This window comes from Oncorhynchus tshawytscha, unplaced genomic scaffold (genome assembly GCF_018296145.1).
Source record: "Oncorhynchus tshawytscha isolate Ot180627B unplaced genomic scaffold, Otsh_v2.0 Un_contig_237_pilon_pilon, whole genome shotgun sequence".
Taxonomy (NCBI): domain Eukaryota; kingdom Metazoa; phylum Chordata; class Actinopteri; order Salmoniformes; family Salmonidae; genus Oncorhynchus; species Oncorhynchus tshawytscha.
Genome location: NW_024609779.1, coordinates 255,275 through 282,477, shown reverse-complemented (window position 1 = coordinate 282,477; position 27,203 = coordinate 255,275). Strand labels below are relative to the sequence as shown.

Below are 27,203 nucleotides of genomic sequence, written 5' to 3'. Positions count from 1 at the left end.
ATTAGCTGAATGGGACATTGTTAAAGTAGGCAGCAGCAAAGGGTTGGATTTCCCTGAAAGAGCTACCAACTGGAGAGACGCTCATATTTGTCTGCACTTGCCACAATTCCGGTTTAAGTTATCTTGGTATAAATGATCTTGGACGTGGAGGTAAGGATGACAGAGGCAGAATATATTACCGTTTACAGGGAATTTATTTCCTTCACACTGTAATTTGGGGGAAAAGGTCTGGACGGAACCAAAGCAAAGAAAGTTCAAGTTAAAGAGCCCCCTCTCCTACCACTCACACAGTTCTGGGTTGTTCACCTACAACAGGAAGTGGTCTCCTGCCTGCCTGAGAACCGGTTCTGGGTTGTTCATCTACAACAGGAAGTGGTCTCTACCTGACTGAGAACACACTCACACAGTTCTGGGTTGTTCATCTACAACAGGAAGGGGTCTCTGCCTGACTGTGAACCGGTTCTGGGTTGTTCATCTACAACAGGAAGGGGTCTCTGCCTGACTGAGAACCGGTTCTGGGTTGTTCATCTACAACAGGAAGGGGTCTCTGCCTGACTGAGAACCCACTCACACAGTTCTGGGTTGTTCATCTACAACAGGAAGGGGTCTCCTGCCTGACTGAGAACCCACTCACACAGTTCTGGGTTGTTCATCTACAAACAGGAAGTGGTCTCTGCCTGACTGAGAACCCACTCACACAGTTCTGGGTTATTCATCTACAACAGGAAGTGGTCTCTGCCTGACTGAGAACACACTCACACAGTTATGGGTTGTTCATCTACAACAGGAAGGGGTCTCTGCCTGACTGAGAACCGGTTCTGGGTTGTTCATCTACAACAGGAAGGGGTCTCTGCCTGACTGAGAACCCACTCACACAGTTCTGGGTTGTTCATCTACAACAGGAAGGGGTCTCTGCCTGACTGAGAACCCACTCACACAGTTCTGGGTTGTTCATCTACAAACAGGAAGTGGTCTCTGCCTGACTGAGAACCCACTCACACAGTTCTGGGTTGTTCATCTACAACAGGAAGTGGTCTCTGCCTGACTGAGAACACACTCACACAGTTATGGGTTGTTCATCTACAACAGGAAGGGGTCTCTGCCTGACTGAGAACCGGTTCTGGGTTGTTCATCTACAACAGGAAGTGGTCTCCTGCCTGCCTGAGAACTGGTTCTGGGTTGTTCATCTACAACAGGAAGTGGTCTCCTGCCTGCCTGAGAACCAGTTCTGGGTTGTTCATCTACAACAGGAAGGGGTCTCTGCCTGAATGAGAACCGGTTCTGGGTTGTTCATCTACAACAGGAAGTGGTCTCCTGCCTGCCTGAGAAAGCAGTAGATGTTCTGGTCCAGTTTGGCACCACATGCCCATGTCCGTCAGGGTTCTCCACACTGTCAAACTGAACCCAGAATAGACCTGCTTGTTGAAAACTTCAACCAGCAACACACCTCTCATTAGGACTATGTGTGTGTTTTCTGATCTACAGTACATCCATCTGATTGTTTTTAAAATATATTTTTATTTTAAATTGAACCTTTAACTTAATGACAGCCTACATCCGGCCAAACCTGGACGACGCTGGGATAATTAGTGCCTTATGGAACTCCCAATCACAGCCGGAAGCGACACAGGATGGATCCATCAGTTTATTCCACTTCACAGCCGGATGCGATACAGCCTGGATCCATCAGTTTATTCCACTTCACAGCCGGATGCGATACAGACTGGATCCATCAATTTATTCCACTTCACAATAAAAATGACGACTTCTATTTTAACAGCAACAGCTCCAACCTAGACTTTCTCTCAACAATATTTTCTACAGTAAGATATAACAGTAGGCCTGATCATTTTTCATCTGGTCTGTTACTTAGGGCCTGTGTATATTCTGTTATGCATCTGTGTGATGTGATCAATCAGTTTGTTCCAGTTCAGAATTAACTGTTCAGTTTAATGGGGGAAAATAAACATGAATAGCTATTTACTGTATATGGCTATTTCATTTAATTGTTTATTTGTTTTTGTCTATATTGCATTTGCTTTAGGCATAAGGGCAATGTACCAATATTTACATATAGTTGCAGATGTTCCTTAGCTTGGGTCCCAGGAAAACACAGAATTTCTAATTTGGGTTCCAGGCTGAGAAAGTTTAAGAACCTCTGGTCTAGAACATTGATATCTTATGTTCTGAGAACATGGCAACCATGTTCTGTGTATGTTTGGTGGGACGTTGATGGGATCGTCTCCTAACCCACAACAGGACACAGGCATGTTCTGTGTATGTTTGGTGGGACGTTGATGGGATCGTCTCCTAACCCACAACAGGACACAGGTATGTTCCTGCAGCGTTCCCATTAAACATCTCTAGGACATTAATATCTTAAGTTCTGAGAACATGGTAACCACATTCTGGGTAACTTCTATTTTACATTAAGGGAATGGTTTCTTGGAAACTTTCCTATGAAAACATAATTTAATGACCTAATGATACTCTTTAGGGAATGTTCTCTAAAATTGTGGGAACGTTTGTTGTTAGCTGGGTATGCAGCTGTCAAATTAATGTTAGAGGCATTATTTACTACACAGGCTAACTACTATCTAAACCGGCTACTAACAGGAAGTGACGGGTTGGTGCAGGCTGTGCTCAATCCGCTGGTGAGCACTAAACTAAACTAAACTAAACACACACACACACCACACACCACACCACACCACACACACACCACACCACACCACACCACACACACACACACCACACACACACCACACCACACACACACACACACACACCACACCACACACACCACACCACACCACACACACCACACCACACCACCACATCACACACACACCACACCACACACCACACACACCACACCACAACACACACCACACACCACACCAAAACACACACACCACACACACCACACACCACACACCACACCAAAACACACACACCACACCACAACACACACACCACACACCACAACACACACACCACACCACACCACACACACCACACACACCACACCAAAACACACACACCACACCACACCACACCACACACCACAACACACACACCACACCACACACACCACACCACACACACCACACACACCACACCACAACACACACCACACACCACACCACACACACCACACCACACACACCACACCACACACAAACAACACTAAACGTATCACTTACCAAAACTACTGCTTGTTTACTTCTTCTTGCAGTACACCAGATCTTTCTGTTGATCCATCCATCCATTTACATGTTCTACAGACAAAACCACCTCCACCAGAAAAAGCAGTCCAGCTCGTCAGCTGAAAGACAGCTTGAAAAAGCAGTCCAGCTGGTCAGCTGAAGAACAGTTTGAAAAAGCAGTCCAGCTGGTCAGCTGAAGAACAGTTTGAAAAAGCAGTCCAGCTGGTCAGCTGAAGGACAGTTTGAAAAAGCAGTCCAGCTGGTCAGCTGAAGGACAGCTTGAAAAAGCAGTCCAGCTGGTCAACTAAAGAACAGTTTGAAAAAGCAGTCCAGCTGGTCAGCTGAAGGACAGCTTGAAAAAGCAGTCCAGCTGGTCAACTGAAGGACAGTTTGAAAAAGCAGTCCAGCTGGTCAGCTGAAGAACAGTTTGAAAAAGCAGTCCAGCTGGTCAGCTGAAGAACAGTTTGAAAAAGCAGTCAAGCTGGTCAGCTGAAGAACAGTTTGAAAAAGCAGTCCAGCTGGTCAGCTGAAGAACAGTTTGAAAAAGCAGTCCAGCTGGTCAGCTGAAGAACAGCTTGAAAAAGCAGTCCAGCTGGTCAACTGAAGAACAGTTTGAAAAAGCAGTCCAGCTGGTCAGCTGAAGGACAGTTTGAAAAAGCAGTCCAGCTGGTCAACTGAAGAACAGTTTGAAAAAGCAGTCCAGCTGGTCAACTGAAGAACAGTTTGAAAAAGCAGTCAGCTGGTCAGCTGAAGAACAGTTTGAAAAAGCAGTCCAGCTGGTCAGCTGAAGGACAGTTTGAAAAAGCAGTCCAGCTGGTCAGCTGAAGGACAGCTTGAAAAAGCAGTCCAGCTGGTCAACTGAAGAACAGTTTGAAAAAGCAGTCCAGCTGGTCAGCTGAAGAACAGTTTGAAAAAGCAGTCCAGCTGGTCAGCTGAAGAACAGTTTGAAAAAGCAGTCCAGCTGGTCAGCTGAAGGACAGCTTGAAAAAGCAGTCCAGCTGGTCAACTGAAGAACAGTTTGAAAAAGCAGTCCAGCTGGTCAACTGAAGGACAGTTTGAAAAAGCAGTCAAGCTGGTCAACTGACGAACAGTTTGATAAAGCTGAAAAGTCCAGCTGAATAGACAGTATATAATGGTGTGTATAGACAGTATATAATGGTGTGTGTAGACAGTATATAATGGTGTGTATAGACAGTATATAATGGTGTGTGTAGACAGTATAAAATGGTGTGTATAGACAGTATATAATGGTGTGTGTAGACAGTATAAAATGGTGTGTATAGACAGTATATAATGGTGTGTGTAAACAGTATATAATGGTGTGTATACACAGTATATAATGGTGTGTGTAGACAGTATATAATGGTGCATGTAGACAGTATAAAATGGTGTGTATAGACAGTATATAATGGTGTGTGTAGACAGTATATAATGGTGTGTATAGACAGTATATAATGGTGTGTGTAGACAGTATATAATGGTGTGTATAGACAGTATATAATGGTGTGTGTAGACAGTATATAATGGTGTGTATAGACAGTATATAATGGTGTGTATAGACAGTATGTAATGGTGTGTATAGACAGTATGGACAGGATGTAATGGTGTGTATAGACAGTATGTAATGGTGTATATAGACAGTATGGACAGGATGTAATGGTGTGTATAGACAGTATGGACAGGATGTAATGGTGTGTATAGACAGTATGTAATGGTGTGTATAGACAGTATGGACAGGATGTAATGGTGTGTATAGACAGTATGGACAGGATGTAATGGTGTGTATGGACAGTATGTAATGGTGTGTATAGACCATATGGACAGGATAAAATGGTGTGTATAGACAGTATGTAATGGTGTATATAGACAGTATGGACAGGATGTAATGGTGTGTATAGACAGTATGGACAGGATGTAATGGTGTGTATAGACAGTATGTAATGGTGTATATAGACAGTATGGGCAGGATGTAATGGTGTGTATAGACAGTATGGACAGGATGTAATGGTGTGTATAGACAGTATGTAATGGTGTGTATAGACAGTATGGACAGGATGTAATGGTGTGTATAGACAGTATGGACAGGATGTAATGGTGTGTATAGACAGTATGTAATGGTGTGTATAGACAGTATGGACAGGATGTAATGGTGTGTATGGACAGTATGTAATGGTGTGTATAGACCGTATGGACAGGATGTAATGGTGTGTATAGACAGTATGGACAGGATGTAATGGTGTGTATAGACAGTATGTAATGGTGTGTATAGACCGTATGGACAGGATGTAATGGTGTGTATAGACAGTATGTAATGGTGTGTATAGACAGTATGGACAGTATGTAATGGTGTGTATAGACAGTATGGACAGGATGTAATGGTGTGTATAGGCAGGATGTAATGGTGTGTATAGACAGTATGGATAGGATGTAATGGTGTGTATGGACAGTATGGACAGGATGTAATGGTGTGTATGGACAGTATGGACAGGATGTAATGGTGTGTATAGACAGTATGGACAGGATGTAATGGTGTATGTACAGACAGGATGTAATGGTGTGTATAAACAGGATGTAATGGTGCGTATGGACAGTATGTAATGGTGCGTATAGACAGGATATAATGGTGTGTATATACAGGATGTAATGGTGTGTATAAACAGGATGTAATGGTGCGTATAGACAGTATGTATAGTGTATAATGTGTTTAGACCTTATAAATTGGTGCGTATAGACAGTATATAGTGCGTATGTATGAACAGGATATAAATGGTGTGTTTAGACAGGCTGGAAACTCTACTGAACTTATCCTCAGCAGCAGAGGTAACCCTGGGTCTACCTGCAGCAGAGGTAACCCTGGGTCTACCTGCAGCAGAGGGAACTCTGGGTCTTCCTGCAGCAGAGGTAACTCTGGGTCTTCCTGCAGCAGAGGTAACCCTGGGTCTACCTGCAGCAGAGGTAAATCTGGGTCTTCTTGCAGAAGAGGGAACTCTGGGTCTACCTGCAGCAGAGGGAACTCTGGCTCTACCTGCAGCAGAGGGAACTCTGGGTCTACCTGCAGCAGAGGGAACTCTGGGTCTACCTGCAGCAGAGGGAACTCTGGGTCTACCTGCAGCAGAGGGAACTCTGGGTCTACCTGCAGCAGAGGGAACTCTGGGTCTTCCTGCAGCAGAGGTAACTCTGGGTCTCCCTGCAGCAGAGGGAACTCTGGGTCTTCCTTTCCTGTGGCGGTCCTCATCAGAGCCAGTTTCATCATAGCGCTTGATGGTTTTTGCGACGGCACTTGAAGAAACTTCATGACCTTCATGTCTTATAGTAATGATGGACTGACCTTCATGTCTTATAGTAATGATGGACTGACCTTCATGTCTTATAGTAATGATGGACTGACCTTCATGTCTTAAAGTAATGATGGACAAAACTGAGTGCAAACATGCAACATCACATAGACAATAACCCACAAAATACCCAAAGAAGATGGCTGCCTAAATATGGTTCCCAATCAGAGACAACGATAAACAGCGGCCTCTAATTGAGAACCAATCTAGGCAAACATAGACATACATAAACACCTAGATGGTAAACAACCCCATAAACCTACTGTAACGATGGGTGAGTGAAATGAGTGAGGAGTCAGATGCAGAGAGCGAAGTATACGGGAAAACGCTTTAATGTCCTTCAAAACGTACCAGGTCCAAAACATGGGTGAATGCCCTAAAACACTGGCGCTAAACCAACCCAAAACCTAGATGCACACTGGACAGCGAAAACCCAAAACAAAACACGATACATCACCAGACGTAACAACCAACAAGCCCGCACAAACACCAGCGGGCAGAACGAACTTAAATAACACCCATCCCAAAACCCCAAAAAGGAACAGGTGAAAACAATTAGACAAAAACAAACGAAAAGGAAAAAGGGATCGGTGGCAGTTAATAGACCGGCGACGACGACCGCCGAGCGCCACCCGAGCAGGAAGGGGAGCCACCTTCAGTGGCAGCTAATAGACCGGCGAGCGCCACCCGAGCAGGAAGGGGAGCCACCTTCAGTGGCAGCTAATAGACCGGCCACGACGACCGCCGAGCAGGAAGGGGAGCCACCTTCAGTGGCAGCTAATAGACCGCCGAGCGCCACCCGAGCAGGAAGGGGAGCCACCTTCAGTGGCAGCTAATAGACCGCCGAGCGCCACCCGAGCAGGAAGGGGAGCCACCTCCGGTGATATTTGTGACACCTACAAAACCCCTAGACAGTACAACAACACATACATCACCCATGTCACACCCTGACCTAACCAAAATACATAATTGCATAACGTGTGACCTCCAGTCAGACTCCAGTATTAGAGCTGTTATCAGGAGAAGACTAGGAGAAAAGAGCTGTTATCAGGAACCTCTGAGGGGATCTTATCTAAGGAATGTACCATGAGCAGAGAGACAACCCTTAACCCTTGCACAGGTGTTTTAGTCCACAGCACCAAACCACCCCCTAGCTATCAGAGACAACCCTTGTTCCCAAGAGCTCCAAGGTAACCTGACTAATTGACTATCGCCCTGTAGCACTCACATCTGTAATGATGGAGTGCTTTGAAAGGCAGGTCATGACACACATCTACACTAGAGGCTCCCCACTGCCCTCTCCCATCTGGACAAGAGGCTCCCCACTGCCCTCTCCCATCTGGACTAGAGGCTCCCCACTGCCCTCTCCCATCTGGACAAGAGGCTCCCCACTGCCCTCTCCCACCTGGACAAGAGGCTCCCCACTGCCCTCTCCAATCTGGACAAGAGGCTCCCCACTGCCCTCTCCAATCTGGACAAGAGGCTCCCCACTGCCCTCTCCCATCTGGACAAGATCCTGGACTTCCTGATGGGCCGCCCCCATATGGTGAGGAAAGGCAACAACACATCCGCCACACAGATCCTCAACCCAGGGGCCCCTCAGTTCCCTCCTGTACTCCCTGTTCACCAACGACTGCATGGCCCTGCGACCGGGAGACCTGTGAGGCGACGCACTATTGGCCCAGCGTCATCCGGCTTAAGGGTGGATGTACTGGCCGGTGAAAGACAGCTCCACATTGATCTGGTACTGGTACTCCCTGTATATAGCTCCACATTGATCTGGTACTTCCTGTATATAGCGCCACATTGATCTGGTACTTCCTGTATACAGCTCCACATTGATCTGGTACTTCCTGTATATAGCTCCACATTGATCTGGTACTTCCTGTATACAGCTCCACATTGATCTGGTACTTCCTGTATATAGCTCCACATTGATCTGGTACTGGTACTCCCTGTATATAGCTCAGGTCAGGGGTCAGGGTTAGCTGTATGACGCCTACCTCAGGTCAGGGGTCAGGGTTAGCTGTATGAAGCCTGCCTCAGGTCAGGGGTCAGGGTTAGCTGTATGAAGTCTACCTCAGGTCAGGGGTCAGGGTTAGCTGTATGACGCCTACCTCAGGTCAGGGGTCAGGGTTAGCTGTATGACGCCTACCTCAGGTCAAGGGTCAGGGGTCAGGATTAGCTGTATGAAGCCTACCTCAGGTCAGGGGTCAGGGTTAGCTGTATGAAGCCTACCTCAGGTCAGGGGTCAGAGTTAGCTGTATGAAGCCTACCTCAGGTCAGGGGTCAGGGTTAGCTGTATGACGCCTACCTCAGGTCAAGGGTCAGGGGTCAGGGTTAGCTGTATGAAGCCTACCTCAGGTCAGGGGTCAGGGTTAGCTGTATGAAGCCTACCTCAGGTCAGGGGTCAGGGTTAGCTGTATGACACCTACCTCAGGTCAGGGGTCAGGGTTAGCTGTATGAAGCCTACCTCAGGTCAGGGGTCAGGGTTAGCTGTATGAAGTCTACCTCAGGTCAGGGGTCAGGGTTAGCTGTATGACGCCTACCTCAGGTCAAGGGTCAGGGGTCAGGGTTAGCTGTATGAAGCCTACCTCAGGTCAGGGGTCAGGGTTAGCTGTATGAAGCCTACCTCAGGTCAGGGGTCAGGGTTAGCTGTATGACACCTACCTCAGGTCAGGGGTCAGCGTTAGCTGTATGAAGCCTACCTCAGGTCAGGGGTCAGGGTTAGCTGTATGAAGCCTACCTCAGGTCAGGGGTCAGGGTTAGCTGTATGATGCCTACCTCAGGTCAGAGGTCAGGGTTAGCTGTATGAAGCCTACCTCAGGTCAGGGGTCAGGGTTAGCTGTATGAAGCCTACCTCAGGTCAGGGGTCAGAGTTAGCTGTATGAAGCCTACCTCAGGTCAGGGGTCAGGGTTAGCTGTATGAAGCCTACCTCAGATCAGGGGTCAGGGTTAGCTGTATGAAGCCAACCTCAGGCCAGGGGTCAGGGTTAGCTGTATGAAACCTACCTCAGGTCAGGGGTCAGGGTTAGCTGTATGAAGCCTACCTCAGGTCAGGGGTCAGGGTTAGCTGTATGAAGCCTACCTCAGGCCAGGGGTCAGGGTTAGCTGTATGAAACCTACCTCAGGTCAGGGGTCAGGGTTAGCTGTATGAAGCCTACCTCAGGTCAGGGGTCAGGGTTAGCTGTATGAAGCCTACCTCAGGCCAGGGGTCAGGGTTAGCTGTATGAAACCTACCTCAGGTAGGTCTGTGGTTCTTGCTGTGATGCGTGGCATGTTGTCCAGCCAGGCCTTGCGTAGCTCGGGCGTGGAGGCGTAGGACTTGGCCAGACTGCTGCAGGTCAACTAATATCTCCGGGTCATCCTCATGCTCCTTCATGACATCAGAACCATACGGATCTGCTTTTTCAGGTCTGTCAAAACACCCGGGAACACAGTGTGCTGCAGACAGGGAGAGACGGATAGGGTTTAATCTTGACCATAAACCGGGAACACCGTGTGCTGGAGAGCGAGAGGGCAGAGAGCTGCCCAGAGCTGACAAACACTGGTGCTGGAGGGGGAGAGGGAAGAGTACAAGACAGAAACAGACAGGTTAGTACGTGACAGATCAGAGGTCAGCTGGGTCAGCAGGAACAGACAGGTTAGTACGTGACAGATCAGAGTTCAGCTGGGTCAGGAGAAACAGACAGGTTACAACATGACAGATCAGAGTTCAGCTGGGTCTTGGGAGACAGGAGCAGGTCTGAGATCAGATCAAGAGAGGGGCAACTCTGAGCTAAAACAGACCAAGTCAGGTACCTTGAATCCAATGATGAAAAGGCTGAGGGTGTCCAGGAGTCAGACAGACCTCCAGCAGGGACTGACTGGACGCTTCTGCATCAGAGTGGTACGCTGCAGAGCAGAAACACTACCCTGAGTACGCTGCAGAACACAGACACACTACCCTGAGTACACAAACACACTACCCCGAGTACGCTGCAGAACAGACACACTACCCTGAGTACACAAACACACTACCCCGAGTACGCTGCAGAACAGACACACTACCCTGAGCACGCTGCAGAACAGACACACTACCCTGAGCACGCTGCAGAACAGACACACTACTCTGAGTACGCTGCAGAACACAGACACACTACCCTGAGTACACTGCAGAACACAGACACACTACCCTGAGTACACTGCAGAACAGACACACTACCCTGAGTACGCTGCAGAACACAGACACACTACCCTGAGTACGCTGCAGAACACAGACACACTACCCTGAGTACACAAACACACTACCCCGAGCACGCTGCAGAACAGACACACTACCCTGAGCACGCTGCAGAACAGACACACTACTCTGAGTACGCTGCAGAACACAGACACACTACCCTGAGTACGCTGCAGAACACAGACACACTACCCTGAGTACGCTGCAGAACAGACACACTACCCTGAGCACGCTGCAGAACAGACACACTACTCTGAGTACGCTGCAGAACAGACACACTACCCTGAGTACACTGCAGAACAGACACACTACTCTGAGTACGCTGCAGAACAGACACACTACCCTGAGTACACTGCAGAACAGACACACTACCCTGAGCACGCTGCAGAACAGACACACTACCCTGAGTACGCTGCAGAACAGACACACTACTCTGAGTACGCTGCAGAACACAGACACACTACCCTGAGTACACTGCAGAACAGACACACTACCCTGAGCACGCTGCAGAACAGACACACTACCCTGAGTACGCTGCAGAACAGACACACTACTCTGAGTACACTGCAGAACACAGACACACTACCCTGAGTACACTGCAGAACAGACACACTACTCTGAGTACGCTGCAGAACAGACACACTACCCTGAGTACACTGCAGAACAGACATCACTTCTCTGAGGTGTGCGAGGGGCCTCATCTCATTTCAGTCTCTTGGAGGACCCACTCTCCCCAGGAAGACGCTCACCAGCGACTATACTTTAATTTATAAGGTAATACAAACCTACCACAGTACTTACAGTAAGTTGCAGTCTTTCTCCAATGTATATATAATTACATAGTCTCCTGTTTTTTGGGGGGGCGTGTTCATTAGGAGAGTTGTAGATTAAAAGCCATTTACAGAGCATTTGAAAGTATTCAGACCCCTTGACTTTTTCCACATTTTGTTACGTGAAGCATTTTTTTAACCAATAAAAAAAAACTGTCTGCCAACCGTTTTACAGACAGAAGAAGTCAAATAGCTGGCAGAGGTGTCCACAACCAGCCCATTGAACGACTGTGGCGGGACTTTGGTCTACAACTACTAGACTGCTTTCCAGCACTCGATTCATTTGTTGGTTGTAGTCAATGACACCCACATGGTGTGTCTCCACCACATCATGATCCCTCACATCAATGAGACCCACATGGTGTGTCTCCACCACATCATGATCCCTCACATCAATGAGACCCACATGGTGTGTCTCCACCACATCATGATCCCTCACATCAATGAGACCCACATGGTGTGTCTCCACCACATCATGATCCCTCACATCAATGAGACCCACATGGTGTGTCTCCACCACATCATGATCCCTCACATTCCAGAAAATGTCATGGCTTTAGAAGCTTCTGATAGGCTAATTGACATCACTTGAGTCAATTGGAGGTGTACATGTGGATGTATTTCAAGGCCTACCTTCAAACTCAGTGCCTCTTTGCTTGACATCATAGGAAAATCAAAAGAAATCAGCCAAGACCTCAGAAAACAAATTGTAGACCTCCACGAGTCTGGTTCATCCTTGGGAGCAATTTCCAAACGCCTGAAGGTACCACGTTCATCTGTACAAACAATAGTATGCAAGTATAAACACCATAGGACCACGCAGCCGTCATACCGCTCAGGAAGGAGACGTGTTCTGTCTCCTAGAGATTAACGTACTTTGGTGCGAAAAGTGCAAATCAATCCCAGAACAGCAAAGGACCTTGTGAAGATGCTGGAGGACACAGGTACAAAAGTGTCTATATCCACAGTAAAAAGAGTCCTATATCAACATAACCTGGAAGGCCTCTCAGCAAGGAAGAAAACAGCCAGACTACGGTTTGCAACTGCACATGGGGACAAAGATCGTACTTTTTGGAGAAATGTCCTCTGGTCTGATGAAATAAAAATAGAGCTGTTTGGCCATAATGACCATCGTTATGTTTGGAGGAAAAAGGGGGAGGCTTTCAAGCCAAAGAACACCATCCCGACCGTAAAGCACGGGGGTGGCAGCATCATGTTGTGGGGGTGCTTTGCTGCAGGAGGGGCTGGTGCACTTCACAAAATAGATGGCATCATGAGGCAGGACAATTATGTGGATATGTTGAAGTAACATCTCAAAACATCAGGCAGGAAGTTAAAGCTTGGTCACAATTGGGTCTTCCAAATGGACAATGACCCCAAGCATACTTACAAAGTTGTGGCAATATGGCTTAAGGACAACAAAGTCAAAGTATTGGAGTGGCCATCACAAAGCCCTGACTTCAATCCTATAGAAAACAGAACTGAAAAAGCGTGTGCGAGCAAGGAGGCCTACAAACCTGACTCAGTTACACCAGCTCTGTCAGGAGGAATGGGCCAAAATTCACCCAACTTATTGTGGGAAGCTTGTGGAAGGCTACCAGAACGTTTGACCCAAGTTAAACAATTTAAAGGCAATGCTACCAAATACTAATTGAGTGTATGTAAACTTCTGACCCACTGGGAATGTGATGAAAGAAATAAAAGCTGAAATAAATCAATCAATTCTCTCTACTATTATTCTGACATTTCACATTCTTAAAATAAAGTGGTGATCCTAACTGATCTAATACAGGGGATTTTTACGAGGATTAAATGTCAGGAATTGTGAAAAACTGAGTTTAAATGTATTTGGCCAAGGTGTATGTAACCTTCCGACTCCAACTGTACACATATTAAACATCAGGAGGAAACATCTGCAAAGTCAAACATAAGGATGCCACCTTAATTTGAATACCATTTCACCTTAATTTGAATACCATGCCACCTTAATTTGAATACCATGCCACCTTCATTTGAATACCATGCCACCTTCATTTGAATACCATGCCACCTTAATTTGAATACCATATCATCTTCATTTGAATACCATATCATCTTCATTTGAATACCATGCCACCTTAATTTGAATACCATGCCACCTTAATTTGAATACCATATCATCTTCATTTGAATACCATGCCACCTTAATTTGAATACCATATCATCTTCATTTGAATACCATATCATTATTTGAATACCATATCATCTTCATTTGAATACCATATCATCTTTGAATACCATTTGAATACCATATCATCTTTCATTTGAATACCATGCCACCTTAATTTGAATACCATATCATCTTCATTTGAATACCATGCCACCTTAATTTGAATACCATATCATCTTCATTTGAATACCATATCATCTTCATTTGAATACCATATCATCTTCATTTGAATACCATGCCACCTTAATTTGAATACCATATCATCTTCATTTGAATACCATGCCACCTTAATTTGAATACCATATCATCTTCATTTGAATACCATATCATCTTCATTTGAATACCATATCATCTTCATTTGAATACCATGCCACCTTAATTTGAATACCATATCATCTTCATTTGAATACCATTCAATCCTTGCCTTTTTACTGTGTCACATATCAACGTTGCAGGCTACAGGTTTAAAGTTCATGTTTAACATGAAAATAATAGATTAGAGACCTAGGGATATTATTTCATTTGAGTTGAGGAATTACAAAAGTATACCGTACTGCTCCTGTTTTCTAAATAGATTGTGCCCATGCACTGTCTGTTACCGTGGATCTCCGTGAAGCCAGTCCTCAAAGTACCCGTGTCCGTGTATTATTACCGGGCGAAACCGTTCGGCACGCCCCCTTTTCACTTTGCCTACCCAGAGAACCTAAAGATGATAATCTGTCGAGTAATGACCAGTTGTTCCATTGAATTAATCCCTAACCTATGTTATGCTGTTCCATTATAGGACAAGAACATCACACGGGGAGAACGGCCCATCCATCTATAACGTTACAACTATTCAACTCCGTTCACCTTTCTTAAACACTGGATCGTGATGGGAAATCAAAAGAAAACGCAGAAACAAGCCACTAGGAAAACGCGACTCATATTCCAATATTTTTTGGTGCATGTTGTTACATGAGTTGATGCACTGTGTGCGGGTCTTTCACCAGACATGTTGCCATCTTGTGGACACTTTATATATTTCAGTAGAAGTGTTTTCTGGACCTGCTATCTGTAGAGTTATGTCCACAGGGTGGCGATAAAGTTCCACTACAGGTTCCAGCAGGAATGTATTGTTGTAGTTAGTCCTGTCTGCAGATAGGGAGCTTCCAGTTCTTCATCCACCCAAACAAATCCAACAACCTGATACTGGAGACACAACCAGGCGTTCCCCGGCCACACTGTCTGGTTTCCTGTCTGCAGATAGGGAGCTTCCGTTTCTTCATCCAACAACCTCATACTGGGGATACAACCAGGCGTTCCCCCGCCACACTGTCTGGTGTCCTGTCTGCAGATAGGGAGCTTCCGTTTCTTCATCCAACAACCTCATACTGGAGACACAACCAGGCGTTCCCCCGTTGCCCTGTCTGCCGCACTGCCCGCCGCCCTGTCTGCCGCACTGCCCGCCGCCCTGCCTGCCGCCCTGTCTGCCGCACTGCCCGCCGCACTGCCCGCCGCCCTGCCTGCCGCACTGCCCGGTCAAGGCCAAATGCAACCGAGCCTGGGAGCAGCAGAAGAGACGTCTATCCACCCCGACGGGACTAACCTATTTACTAACCCTGAATAGACCAAACAACCCTGAATGGATACGTTATTAAGACAAGGACCTATGCAATAGGCATAGTCAACATGGAATTTGTTTTGTTTTTGACGGACCTTTGTGAAACAACAAGCTAACGTCAGTTCGCTACCAAGGCGGCCTAACATTAGCAAAGGAGCTAGCTACCGTTAGGGGGGAGAAACACGGCAAAGTTGGACTTCTGTGGGCAAAAAAAAAAGGCCGACGGGTTTATTCCCTACCAAGTTTCTTTTAACATAGTTAACTACCTGTTAGTAACGCTAGCAGTGTATTGTTAATGTTAGTTAGGTAACTTAGCGTAGCTAACGTTGTGTCAAGTAGCTGTCTGTTAGCATGACAACCTGACCCCGTCTTCAATGTGTCGCTCCATACTGGACACTTCGGTTACGGTTATTGAACTGTACGTGAAAGAGACAGAAGTGTATAAAGACATACGTTAAGTTTTGGAAGAACGGAAGTTTCAAGTTAAATCAAATGTACAACAGAGTGAAGTCAATGTCGTTGCTGAAGCAAATCACGATGCTGTTGTTCGTGACGGTCCTCCCTCCTGTCGCCGGTGAGTTAACAACACTATGAGATAATAACCTATTGGACCTGTTCTGTCTGTTCTGGATAGTTTAGTTAACTAGTACAACAGTCCTATCAGGCGAAGCTCGTCTATAGCTCGGATACAGTCAGTACACGGTGGTCCATATCAGGTATACTGGTCTAGCCAGCTACAGGTTGTTGACACCACATCATGTGATTGAACCAAATACTTTTGGTTTTCAATACTGGGAGTTAAAGGACAGGTTGTGTTTTGATTCGGACAAATCGAGAATGAAGATAGTATCGCCAAGTTAAGGTTGGTGGAAAAGTATATCTTATAAAAATGTCCAGTTTCAGGTGGTGCATTTATTGGTTATAGAAACATACTAGGAGTCTACACTGTAGAGCTACAGTAACAAGTTGTACCTCCCTGCTCTAGGCTTTGGGTTGATGCCTAGCTTCTGGAACACCTTGACAGATAAGAGAGGAAAGCTTCTGGAAAACCTTGATAGCTAAGAGAGAGATAAGAGAGAGAGGATGGGAAAGAGAGAGAGGATGGGAAAGAGAGAGAGAGAGAGAGAGGATGGGAAAGAGAGAGAGAGAGAGAGATGAGGATGGGAAAGAGAGAGAGAGAGAGAGAGGATGGGAGAGAGAGAGAGAGAGAGGATGGGAAAGAGAGAGAGAGAGAGGATGGGAAAGAGAGAGAGAGAGGATGGGAAAGAGAGAGAGAGAGGATGGGAAAGAGAGAGAGAGAGAGGATGGGAAAGAAAGAGAGAGAGAGGATGGGAAAGAAAGAGAGAGAGAGATGGGAAAGAGAAGAGAGAGAGGATGGGAAAGAAAGAGAGAGAGGATGGGAAAGAGAGACAGAGAGGATGGGAAAGAGAGACAGAGAGGATGGGAAAGAGAGAGAGAGAGAGGATGGGAAAGAGAGAGAGAGGATGGGAAAGAGAGAGAGAGGATGGGAAAGAAAGAGAGGATGGGAAAGAAAGAGAGGATGGGAAAGAAAGAGAGGATGGGAAAGAGAGAGGATGGGAAAGAGAGAGAGATGGGAAAGAGGAAAGAGATGGGAAAGAAGAGAGAGGATGGGAAAGAGAAGAGAGAGAGAGGATGGGAAAGAGAGAGAGAGAGAGGGATGGGAAAGAAAGAGAGAGAGAGAGGATGGGAAGAAAGAGAGAGAGAGAGGATGGGAAAGAAAGAGAGAGAGGATGGGAAAGAGAGAGAGAGGATGGGAAAGAGAGAGAGGGGATGGGAAAGAGAGAGAGGGGATGGGAAAGAGAGAGAGAGGATGGGAAAAAGAGAGAGAGAGAGAGAGAGGATGGGAAAGAGAGAGAGAGAGAGAGGATGGGAAAGAAAGAGAGAGAGGATGGGAAAGAAAGAGAGAGGGAAAGAGAGGATGGGAAAGAAAGAGAGAGAGGATGGGAAAGAGAGAGAGGGGATGGGAAAGAGAGAGAGAGGATGGGAAAGAGAGAGAGAGGATGGGAAAGAGAGAGAGAGGATGGGAAAGAGAGAGAGAGGATGGGAAAGAGAGAGAGAGGATGGGAAAGAGAGAGGGAAAGAGGATGGGAAAGAGAGAGAGAGGATGGGAAAGAGAGAGAGAGGATGGGAAAGAGAGAGAGAGGATGGGAAAGAGAGAGAGAGGATGGGAAAGAGAGAGAGAGGATGGGAAAGAGAGAGAGAGGATGGGAAAGAGAGAGAGAGGATGGGAAAGAGTGAGAGATGATGGGAAAGAGAGAGAGAGAGGATGGGAAAGAGAGAGAGAGAGAGAGGGATGGGAAAGAGAGAGAGAGAGAGAGGGATGGGAAAGAGAGAGAGAGAGAGAGGATGGGAAAGAGAGAGAGAGAGAGAGGATGGGAAAGAGAGAGAGAGAGAGAGGATGGGAAAGAGAGAGAGAGAGAGAGGATGGGAAAGAGAGAGAGAGGGATGGGAAAGAGAGAGAGAGAGAGAGGATGGGAAAGAAAGAGAGAGAGGATGGGAAAGAGAGACAGAGAGGATGGGAAAGAGAGAGAGAGAGAGGATGGGAAAGAGAGAGAGAGAGGATGGGAAAGAGAGAGAGAGAGGATGGGAAAGAAAGAGAGGATGGGAAAGAAAGAGAGGATGGGAAAGAAAGAGAGGATGGGAAAGAAAGAGAGGATGGGAAAGAGAGAGAGAGGATGGGAAAGAGAGAGAGAGGATGGGAAAGAGAGAGAGAGAGGATGGGAAAGAGAGAGAGAGAGAGGATGGGAAAGAGAGAGAGAGAGAGAGGATGGGAAAGAAAGAGAGAGAGAGAGGATGGGAAAGAAAGAGAGAGAGAGAGGATGGGAAAGAAAGAGAGAGAGGATGGGAAAGAGAGAGAGAGGATGGGAAAGAGAGAGAGGGGATGGGAAAGAGAGAGAGGGGATGGGAAAGAGAGAGAGAGGATGGGAAAGAGAGAGAGAGAGAGAGAGGATGGGAAAGAGAGAGAGAGAGAGAGAGGATGGGAAAGAAAGAGAGAGAGAGGATGGGAAAGAAAGAGAGAGAGAGAGAGAGGATGGGAAAGAGAGAGAGGGGATGGGAAAGAGAGAGAGAGGATGGGAAAGAGAGAGAGAGGATGGGAAAGAGAGAGAGAGGATGGGAAAGAGAGAGAGGGATGGGAAAGAGAGAGAGAGGATGGGAAAGAGAGAGAGAGGATGGGAAAGAGAGAGAGGGGATGGGAAAGAGAGAGAGAGGATGGGAAAGAGAGAGAGAGAGATGGGAAAGAGAGAGAGAGGATGGGAAAGAGAGAGAGAGGGATGGGAAAGAGAGAGAGAGATGGGAAAGAGAGAGAGAGGATGGGAAAGAGAGAGAGAGGATGGGAAAGAGAGAGAGAGGATGGGAAAGAGAGAGAGAGATGGGAAAGAGAGAGAGAGAGAGGATGGGAAAGAGAGAGAGAGAGGATGGGAAAGAGAGAGAGAGAGAGAGATGGGAAAGAGAGAGAGAGAGAGAGGATGGGAAAGAGAGAAAGAGAGAGAGGATGGGAAAGAGAGAGAGAGAGAGAGGATGGGAAAGAGAGAGAGAGAGAGATGGGAAAGAGAGAGAGAGAGAGAGGATGGGAAAGAGAGAGAGAGAGGATGGGAAAGAGAGAGAGAGAGAGAGGATGGGAAAGAGAGAGAGAAAGAGAGATGGGAAAGAGAGAGAGAGAGAGGATGGGAAAGAGAGAGAGAGAGAGGGGAAAGGAAAGAGAGAGAAAGAGAGAGAGAGAGAGGATGGGAAAGAGAGAGAGAGAGAGGATGGGAAAGAGAGAGAGAGAGGATGGGAAAGAGAGAGAGAGAGGGATGGGAAAGAGAGATGGGAAAGAGAGAGAGAGGATGGGAAAGAGAGAGAGAGAGAGGATGGGAAAGAGAGAGAGAGAGAGAGAGAGAGGATGGGAAAGAGAGAGAGAGAGAGAGGATGGGAAAGAGAGAGAGAGAGAGAGAGAGAGAGGATGGGAAAGAGAGAGAGAGGGAAAGGGAAAGAGAGAGAGAGAGAGAGAGAGGGAAAGAGAGAGGAGAGGGGGAAAGAGAGAGAGAGAGGATGGGGAAAGAGAGAGAGATGATGGGAAAGAGAGAGAGAGCGGATGGGAAAGAGAGAGAGAGCAGATGGGAAAGAGAGAGAGAGAGAGAAAAGGAGAAATATAAAACTCTAGACGTTGGGTTGATGCCTAGCTTCTGGATCACCTTGAGAGATAAGAGAGAGAGCGGATGGGAAAGAGAGAGAGGATGGGAAAGAGAGAGAGATGATGGGAAAGAGAGAGAGAGATGATGGGAAAGAGAGAGAGAGCGGATGGGAAAGAGAGAGAGAGAAAAGGAGAAATATAAAACTCTAGACGTTGGGTTGATGCCTAGCTTCTGGATCACCTTGAGAGATAAGAGAGAGAGCGGATGGGAAAGAGAGAGAGCGGATGGGAAAGAGAGAGAGAGGATGGGAAAGAGAGAGAGAGGATGGGAAAGAGAGAGACAGGATGGGAAAGAGAGAGACAGGATGGGAAAGAGAGAGAGGATGGGAAAGAGAGAGAGGATGGGAAAGAGAGAGAGAGGATTTCGGGGAAAGAGAGAGAGAGCGGATGGGAAAGCTTCGAGAGAGGAAAGGAGAAATATAAAACTAGTTTAAGAATGGAGTGGTGATCAGGTGATGGAACACTCTCAGAATGTCTAGCTGTCTGTCTCCTCCCATTTCCTGTCCTGTAATTTAGCCTGCTCTTTGATGAAGCGTGGGAGGATGGCAGCAGAGGGTGTGTGTGTGTGCATTGCACTGATTTGCCTATAACTATGTATACCGAACAGTACATTACCTTAAAGGGCCTGTCCTCCAGGGCCACCCATTGTCTTGTTCTGCAGGTTTTACACTACAATACCCTGTCTGTCTACACTGCCGTACCCTGTCTGTCTACACTGCCGTACCCTGTCTGTCTACACTACCGTACCCTGTCTGTCTACACTACCCTGTCTGTCTACACTGCCGTACCCTGTCTGTCTACACTACCGTACCCTGTCTGTCTACACTACAGTACCCTGTCTGTCTACACGACAGTACCCTGCCTGTCTACACTACAGTACCCTGTCTGTCTACACGACAGTACCCTGTCTGTCTACACTACAGTACCCTGTCTGTCTACACTACAGTACCCTGTCCCCCTGGTCATACACTACATACATTCTGTCTCCACTGTCCTACCCTGTCCCCGTAGTCTGTTATCATAGGTATTCTGTCTCCATTGTCCTCCTAGTCTGTTATAATAGGTATTCTGTCCTACCCTGTCCCCGTAGTCTGTTATAATAGGTATTCTGTCTCCACTGTCCTACCCTGTCCCCGTAGTCTGTTATAATAGGTATTCTGTCTCCACTGTCCTACCCTGTCCCCGTAGTCTGTTATAATAGGTATTCTGTCTCCACTGTCCTACCCTGTCCCCCTAGTCTGTTATAATAGATATTCTGTCTCCACTGTCCTACCCTGTCCCCCTAGTCTGTTATAATAGGTATTCTGTCTCCACTGTCCTACCCTGTCCCCCTAGTCTGTTATAATAGGTATTCTGTCTCCACTGTCCTCCTAGTCTGTTATAATATATATTCTGTCTCCACGGTCCTACCCTGTCCTCCTAGTCTGTTATAATATATATTCTGTCTCCACTGTCCTACCCTGTCCCCCTAGTCTGTTATAATAGGTATTCTGTCTCCACTGTCCTCCTAGTCTGTTATAATATATATTCTGTCTCCACGGTCCTACCCTGTCCCCCTAGTCTGTTATAATAGATATTCTGTCTCCACTGTCCTACCCTGTCCCCCTGGTCATACACTACATACATTCTGTTTTCACTGTCCTACCCTGTCCCCGTAGTCTGTTATCATATTTATTCTGTCTCCACTGTCCTACCCTGTCCCCCTAGTCTGCTGTCATACATATTCTGTCTCCACTGTCCTACCCTGCCCCCCTAGTCTGTTATAATAGATATTCTGTCTCCACTGTCCCCCTAGTCTGTTATAATAGGTATGCTGTCTCCACTGTCCTACCCTGTCCCCGTAGTCTGTTATTATAGATATTCTGTCTCCACTGTCCTACCCTGTCCCCGTAGTCTGTTATAATATATATTCTGTCTCCACGGTCCTACCCTGTCCTCCTAGTCTGTTATAATATATATTCTGTCTCCACGGTCCTACCCTGTCCTCCTAGTCTGTTATAATATATATTCTGTCTCCACTGTCCAACCCTGTCCCCCTGGTCATACACTACATACATTCTGTTTTCACTGTCCTACCCTGTCCCCGTAGTCTGTTATCATAGGTATTCTGTCTCCACTGTCCAACCCTGTCCCCCTGGTCATACACTACATACATTCTGTTTTCACTGTCCTACCCTGTCCCCGTAGTCTGTTATAATAGGTATGCTGTCTCCACTGTCCTACCCTGTCCCTGTAGTCTGTTATTATAGATATTATGTCTCCACTGTCCTACCCTGTCCCTGTAGTCTGTTATTATAGATATTCTGTCTCCACTGTCCTATCCTGTCCCCGTAGTCTGTTATCATAGGTATTCTGTCTCCACTGTCCTACCCTGTCCCCATAGTCTGTTATAATAGGTATTCTGTCTCCACTGTCCCCCTAGTCTGTTATTATAGATATTCGGTCTCCACTGTCCTACCCTGTCCCCCTAGTCTGTTATAATAAATATTCTGTCTCCCTAGTCTGTTATCATACATATTCTGTCTCCACTGTCCTACCCTGTCCCCCTAGTCTGTTATCATACATATTCTGTCTAGCTTCATGGTCTAGTAGTAAAATTAGCCTGACTGGAAATCAATTGAAATGGTGACCATTTTTTGTAGGCCTGGAAGACAGCTACTCACTCAGCAGGTTACACGAGGAAGAATTACTCGGAGAGAGAGCGAGAGGGACAGACAGAGTGGGAGATATAGAGAGAGAGACGGAGAAAGCTGAGCTGTGATTGGTTGAGTCAACATTCCAGCAGCTCATCACACTTCATAATTTGCAGAAAGAGAATGTTAATAACTCTCCTTCAGCCAGGCTGAGGAACGAGAGCCCATCTGGCCCAACTAGAACCTAATAACTCTCCTTCAGCCAGGCTGAGGAACGAGAGCCCCATCTGGCCCAACTAGAACCTAATAACTCTCCTTCAGCCAGGCTGAGGAACGAGAGCTCATCTGGCCCAACTAGAACCGAATAACTCTCCTTCAGCCAGGCTGAGGAACGAGAGCCCCATCTGGCCCAACTAGAACCTAATAACTCTCCTTCAGCCAGGCTGAGGAACGAGAGCCCATCTGGCCCAACTAGAACCGAATAACTCTCCTTCAGCCAGGCTGAGGAACGAGAGCCCATCTGGCCCAACTAGAACCTAATAACTCTCCTTCAGCCAGGCTGAGGAACGAGAGACCATCTGGCCCAACTAGAACCTAATGACTCTCCTTCAGCCAGGCTGAGGACCGAGAGCCCATCTGGCCCAACTAGAACCGAATAACTCTCCTTCAGCCAGGCTGAGGAACGAGAGCCCATCTGGCCCAACTAGAACCTAATAACTCTCCTTCAGCCAGGCTGAGGAACGAGAGACCATCTGGCCCAACTAGAACCTAATGACTCTCCTTCAGCCAGGCTGAGGACCGAGAGCCCATCTGGCCCAACTAGAACCGAATAACTCTCCTTCAGCCAGGCTGAGGAACGAGAGCCCATCTGGCCCAACAAGAACCTAATAACTCTCCTTCAGCCAGGCTGAGGATCGAGAGCCCATCTGGCCCAACTAGAACCTAATAACTCTCCTTCAGCCTTTGCTGAGGAACGAGAGCCCATCTGGCCCAACTAGAACCTAATAACTCTCCTTCAGCCAGGCTGAGGAACCAGAGCCCATCTGGCCCAACTAGAACCTAATAACTCTCCTTCAGCCAGGCTGAGGAACGAGAGCCCATCTGGCCCAACTAGAACCTAATAACTCTCCTTCAGCCAGGCTGAGGAACGAGAGCCCATCTGGTCCAACTAGAACCTAATAACTCTCCTTCAGCCAGGCTGAGGAACGAGAGCCCGACTGGCCCAACTAGAACCTAATAACTCTCCTTCAGCCAGGCTGAGGAACCAGAGCCCATCTGGCCCAACTAGAACCTAATAACTCTCCTTCAGCCAGGCTGAGGAATGAGAGCCCATCTGGCCCAACTAGAACCTAATAACTCTCCTTCATCTCTTCAGCCAGGCTGAGGTACGAGAGCCCATCTGGCCCAATTGGTGCTGCCTATACTGATAGATAGTGTTCAGCTCTGCCTGGTGGCCGACCTGCCTGTACTGATAGATAGACCTGCCTATACTGATAGATAGTGTTCAGCTCTGCCTGGTGGCCGACCTGTCTATACTGATAGATAGACCTGCCTATACTGATAGATAGACCTGCCTATACTGATAGATAGTGTTCAGTTCTGCCTGGTGGCCGACCTGCCTATACTGATAGATAGACCTGCCTATACTGATAGATAGATCTGCCTATACTGATAGATAGTGTTCAGTTCTGCCTTGTGGCCGACCTCCCTATACTGATAGATAGTGTTCAGCTCTGCCTGGTGGCCGACCTGCCTATACTGATAGATAGACCTGCCTATACTGATAGATAGTGTTCAGGTCTGCCTGGTGGCCGACCTGCCTATACTGATAGATAGACCCGCCTATACTGATAGATAGACCTGTCTATACTGATAGATAGTGTTCAGTTCTGACAGTCTGCCTGGTAGCCGACCTGCCTATACTGATAGATCTGCTTAGCTGTATCTTGCAATTTATTGGCTTGCAATGTCTCCCAACTTCAGTAAAGCAGGTCATGTCATCAATGAATAGGCTTGGATTTTGAGATGAGTGAGATGCAACACTTGAAGAACACACAGTGTCTGTTCATGCGTACGGGTTTGCTTCACACTGTTCACACCATGGTAGTCAGGGCACCAAAATAGCAGACAAGTGGAGCATCTTAGTTGTTGCACAAATTGACCCACCATGCTATTTACTTTCTGCACCTAATTATCTTTTGTTTTTTGGTTGGGGATTTTTCTTAACGTTAAGGATCCCAATTTTCCATAGTAAAAAATGTAACTCTGAGAGGCTCAGTCTGGTTTAGGTCTACACTGGCTTTAATCAGGAGGATTATCATGTCTGCAGGCCAGCCTTAACCCAGACACACCCGAGAGAGCAGAGGGCCAGATGCAGAGGAACAGATTAGACACCCCCAGCCCTGCTTCAATAAAAACCATCACCTCCCCCTCTTTCCGACCATTATGTCCCTCTCCCCAACCATTATTCCCCTCTCCCCAACCATTATTCCCCTCTCCCCGACCATTATGCCCCTCTCCCCGACCAATATGCCCCTCTCCCCGACCATTATGCCCCTCTCCCCGACCATTATGCCCCTCTCCCCGACCATTATGCCCCTCTCCCCGACCATTATGCCCCTCTCCCCGACCATTATGCCCCACAACCTCTCCCTGACCATTATGCCCCTCTCCCCTACCGTTATGCCCCTCTCCCCTACCGTTATGCCCCTCTCCCCGACCAATATGCCCCACCACCTCTCCCGACCATTATGCCCCTCTCCCCTACCATTATACCCCTCTCCCCTACAGTTATGCCCCTCTCCCCGACCGTTATGCCCCTCTCCCCGACCGTTATGCCCCTCTCCCCGACCGTTATGCCCCTCTCCCCTACCGTTATGCCCCTCTCCCCTACCGTTATGCCCCTCTCCCTGACCATTATGCCCCTCTCCCCGACCATTATGCCCCTCTCCCCGACCATTATGCCCCACCACCTCTCCCCGACCATCATGTCCCTCTCCCCGACCATCATGTCCCTCTCCCCAACCATTATGCCCCTCTCCCCGACCATTATGCCCCACCACCTCTCCCCGACCATTATGCCCCTCTCCCCGACCATTATGCCCCTCTCCCCGACCATTATGCCCCTCTCCCCTACCATTGTGTCCCTCTCCCCGACCATTGTGTCCCTCTCCCCGACCATTATGCCCCACCACCTCTCCCTGACCATTATGCCCCTCTCCCCGACCATTATGCCCCTCTCCCTACTATTATGCCCCACCACCTCTCCCGACCATTATTCCCCGACCGTTATGCCCCTCTCCCCGACCGTTATGCCCTCTCCCCGACCGTTATGCCCCTCTCCCCTACCATTATGCCCCACCACCTCTCCCAGAACATTATGCCCCTCTCCCCGACCATTATGCCCCTCTCCCCGACCATTATGCCCCTCTCCCCGACCATTATGCCCCTCTCCCCGACCATTATGCCCCCCACTCCCCTACCATTATGCCCCTCTCCCCGACCGTTATGCCCCTCTCCCCGACCATTATGCCCCACTCCCCTACCATTATGCCCCTCTCCCCTACCGTTATGCCCCTCTCTCCGACCGTTATGCCCCTCTCCCCTACCGTTATGCCCCTCTCCCCTACCATTATGCCCTTCTCCCTGACCATTATGCCCCTCTCCCCGACCGTTATGCCCCACCACCTCTGCCCGACCATTATGCCCCTCTCCCCGACCATCATGTCCCTCTCCCCGACCATTATGCCCCTCTCCCCGACCGTCATGCCCCTCTCCCCGACCGTCATGTCCCTCTCCCCGACCGTTATGCCCCTCTCCCCTACCGTTATGCCCCTCTCCCCGACCGTTATGACCCTCTCCCCCGACCGTTATGCCCCTCTCCCCGACCGTTATGCCCCACCCCCTCTCCCCGACCGTTATGCCCCACCCCCTCTCCCCGACCATTATGCCCCTCTCCCCGACCATTATGGCCCTCTCCCCTACCATTATGCCCCACCACCTCTCCCGACCGTTATGCACCACCACCTCTCCCGACCGTCATGCCCCTCTCCCCGACCGTCATGCCCCTCTCCCCGACCGTCATGCCCCTCTCCCCGACCGTCATGTCCCTCTCCCCGACCGTCATGTCCCTCTCCCCGACCGTCATGTCCCTCTCCCCGACCATTATGCCCCACCTCCCGACCATTATGCCCCACCACCTCTCCCAGAACATTATGCCCCTCTCCCCGACCATTATGCCCCTCTCCCGACCATTATGCCCCGACCATTATGCCCCTCTCCCCGACCATTATGCCCCTCTCCCCGACCATTATTCCCCTCTCCCCGACCATTATGCCCCTCTCCCTACCATTATTCCCCTCTCCATGACCATTGTGCCCCTCTCCCCTACCATTATGCCCCTCTCCCCGACCATTATGCCCCTCTCCCCCGACCATTATGCCCCTCTCCCTACCATTGTGTCCCTCTCCCCGACCATTATGCCCCACCACCTCTCCCTGACCATTATGCCCCTCTCCCCGACCATTATGCCCCTCTCCCCTACTATTATGCCCCACCACCTCTCCCGACCATTATTCCCCGACCGTTATGCCCCTCTCCCCGACCGTTATGCCCTCTCCCCGACCGTTATGCCCCTCTCCCCTACCATTATGCCCCACCACCTCTCCCAGAACATTATGCCCCTCTCCCCGACCATTATGCCCCTCTCCCCGACCATTATGCCCCTCTCCCCGACCATTATGCCCCTCTCCCCGACCATTATGCCCCACTCCCCTACCATTATGCCCCTCTCCCCGACCGTTATGCCCCTCTCCCCGACCGTTATGCCCCTCTCCCCGACCATTATGCCCCACTCCCCTACCGTTATGCCCCTCTCCCCTACCGTTATGCCCCTCTCTCCGACCGTTATGCCCCTCTCCCCTACCGTTATGCCCCTCTCCCCTACCATTATGCCCTTCTCCCTGACC

At 48.3% G+C, this 27,203-nt stretch overlaps 1 protein-coding gene and 1 long non-coding RNA gene across 3 annotated transcripts in view; one reads left to right on the top strand and one right to left on the bottom strand.

The window, feature by feature from the left end:
* Positions 1-9,022: 9,022 nt before the first annotated feature.
* LOC121845843 lies at positions 9,023-15,213 on the bottom strand. Of its 2 annotated transcripts, none has more exons than XR_006082807.1 (3): positions 14,360-15,213; positions 10,346-10,438; positions 9,023-9,988 (listed from the first exon to the last, which is right to left on the bottom strand). It is a non-coding gene; the product is annotated as an uncharacterized LOC121845843 (long non-coding RNA). The 2 variants fall into 2 exon arrangements; XR_006082808.1 differs by having other exon boundaries at positions 14,405-15,213.
* bmpr2a (bone morphogenetic protein receptor, type II a (serine/threonine kinase)) overlaps positions 15,213-27,203 on the top strand; it is a 56,741-nt gene continuing 44,750 nt past the window's right edge. The window contains exon 1 of the mRNA XM_042317954.1: positions 15,213-15,982. Within this exon, the coding sequence (XP_042173888.1) occupies positions 15,901-15,982 (82 nt within the window). The 5' untranslated portion in view covers positions 15,213-15,900. The remainder of the gene's footprint in view (positions 15,983-27,203) is intronic.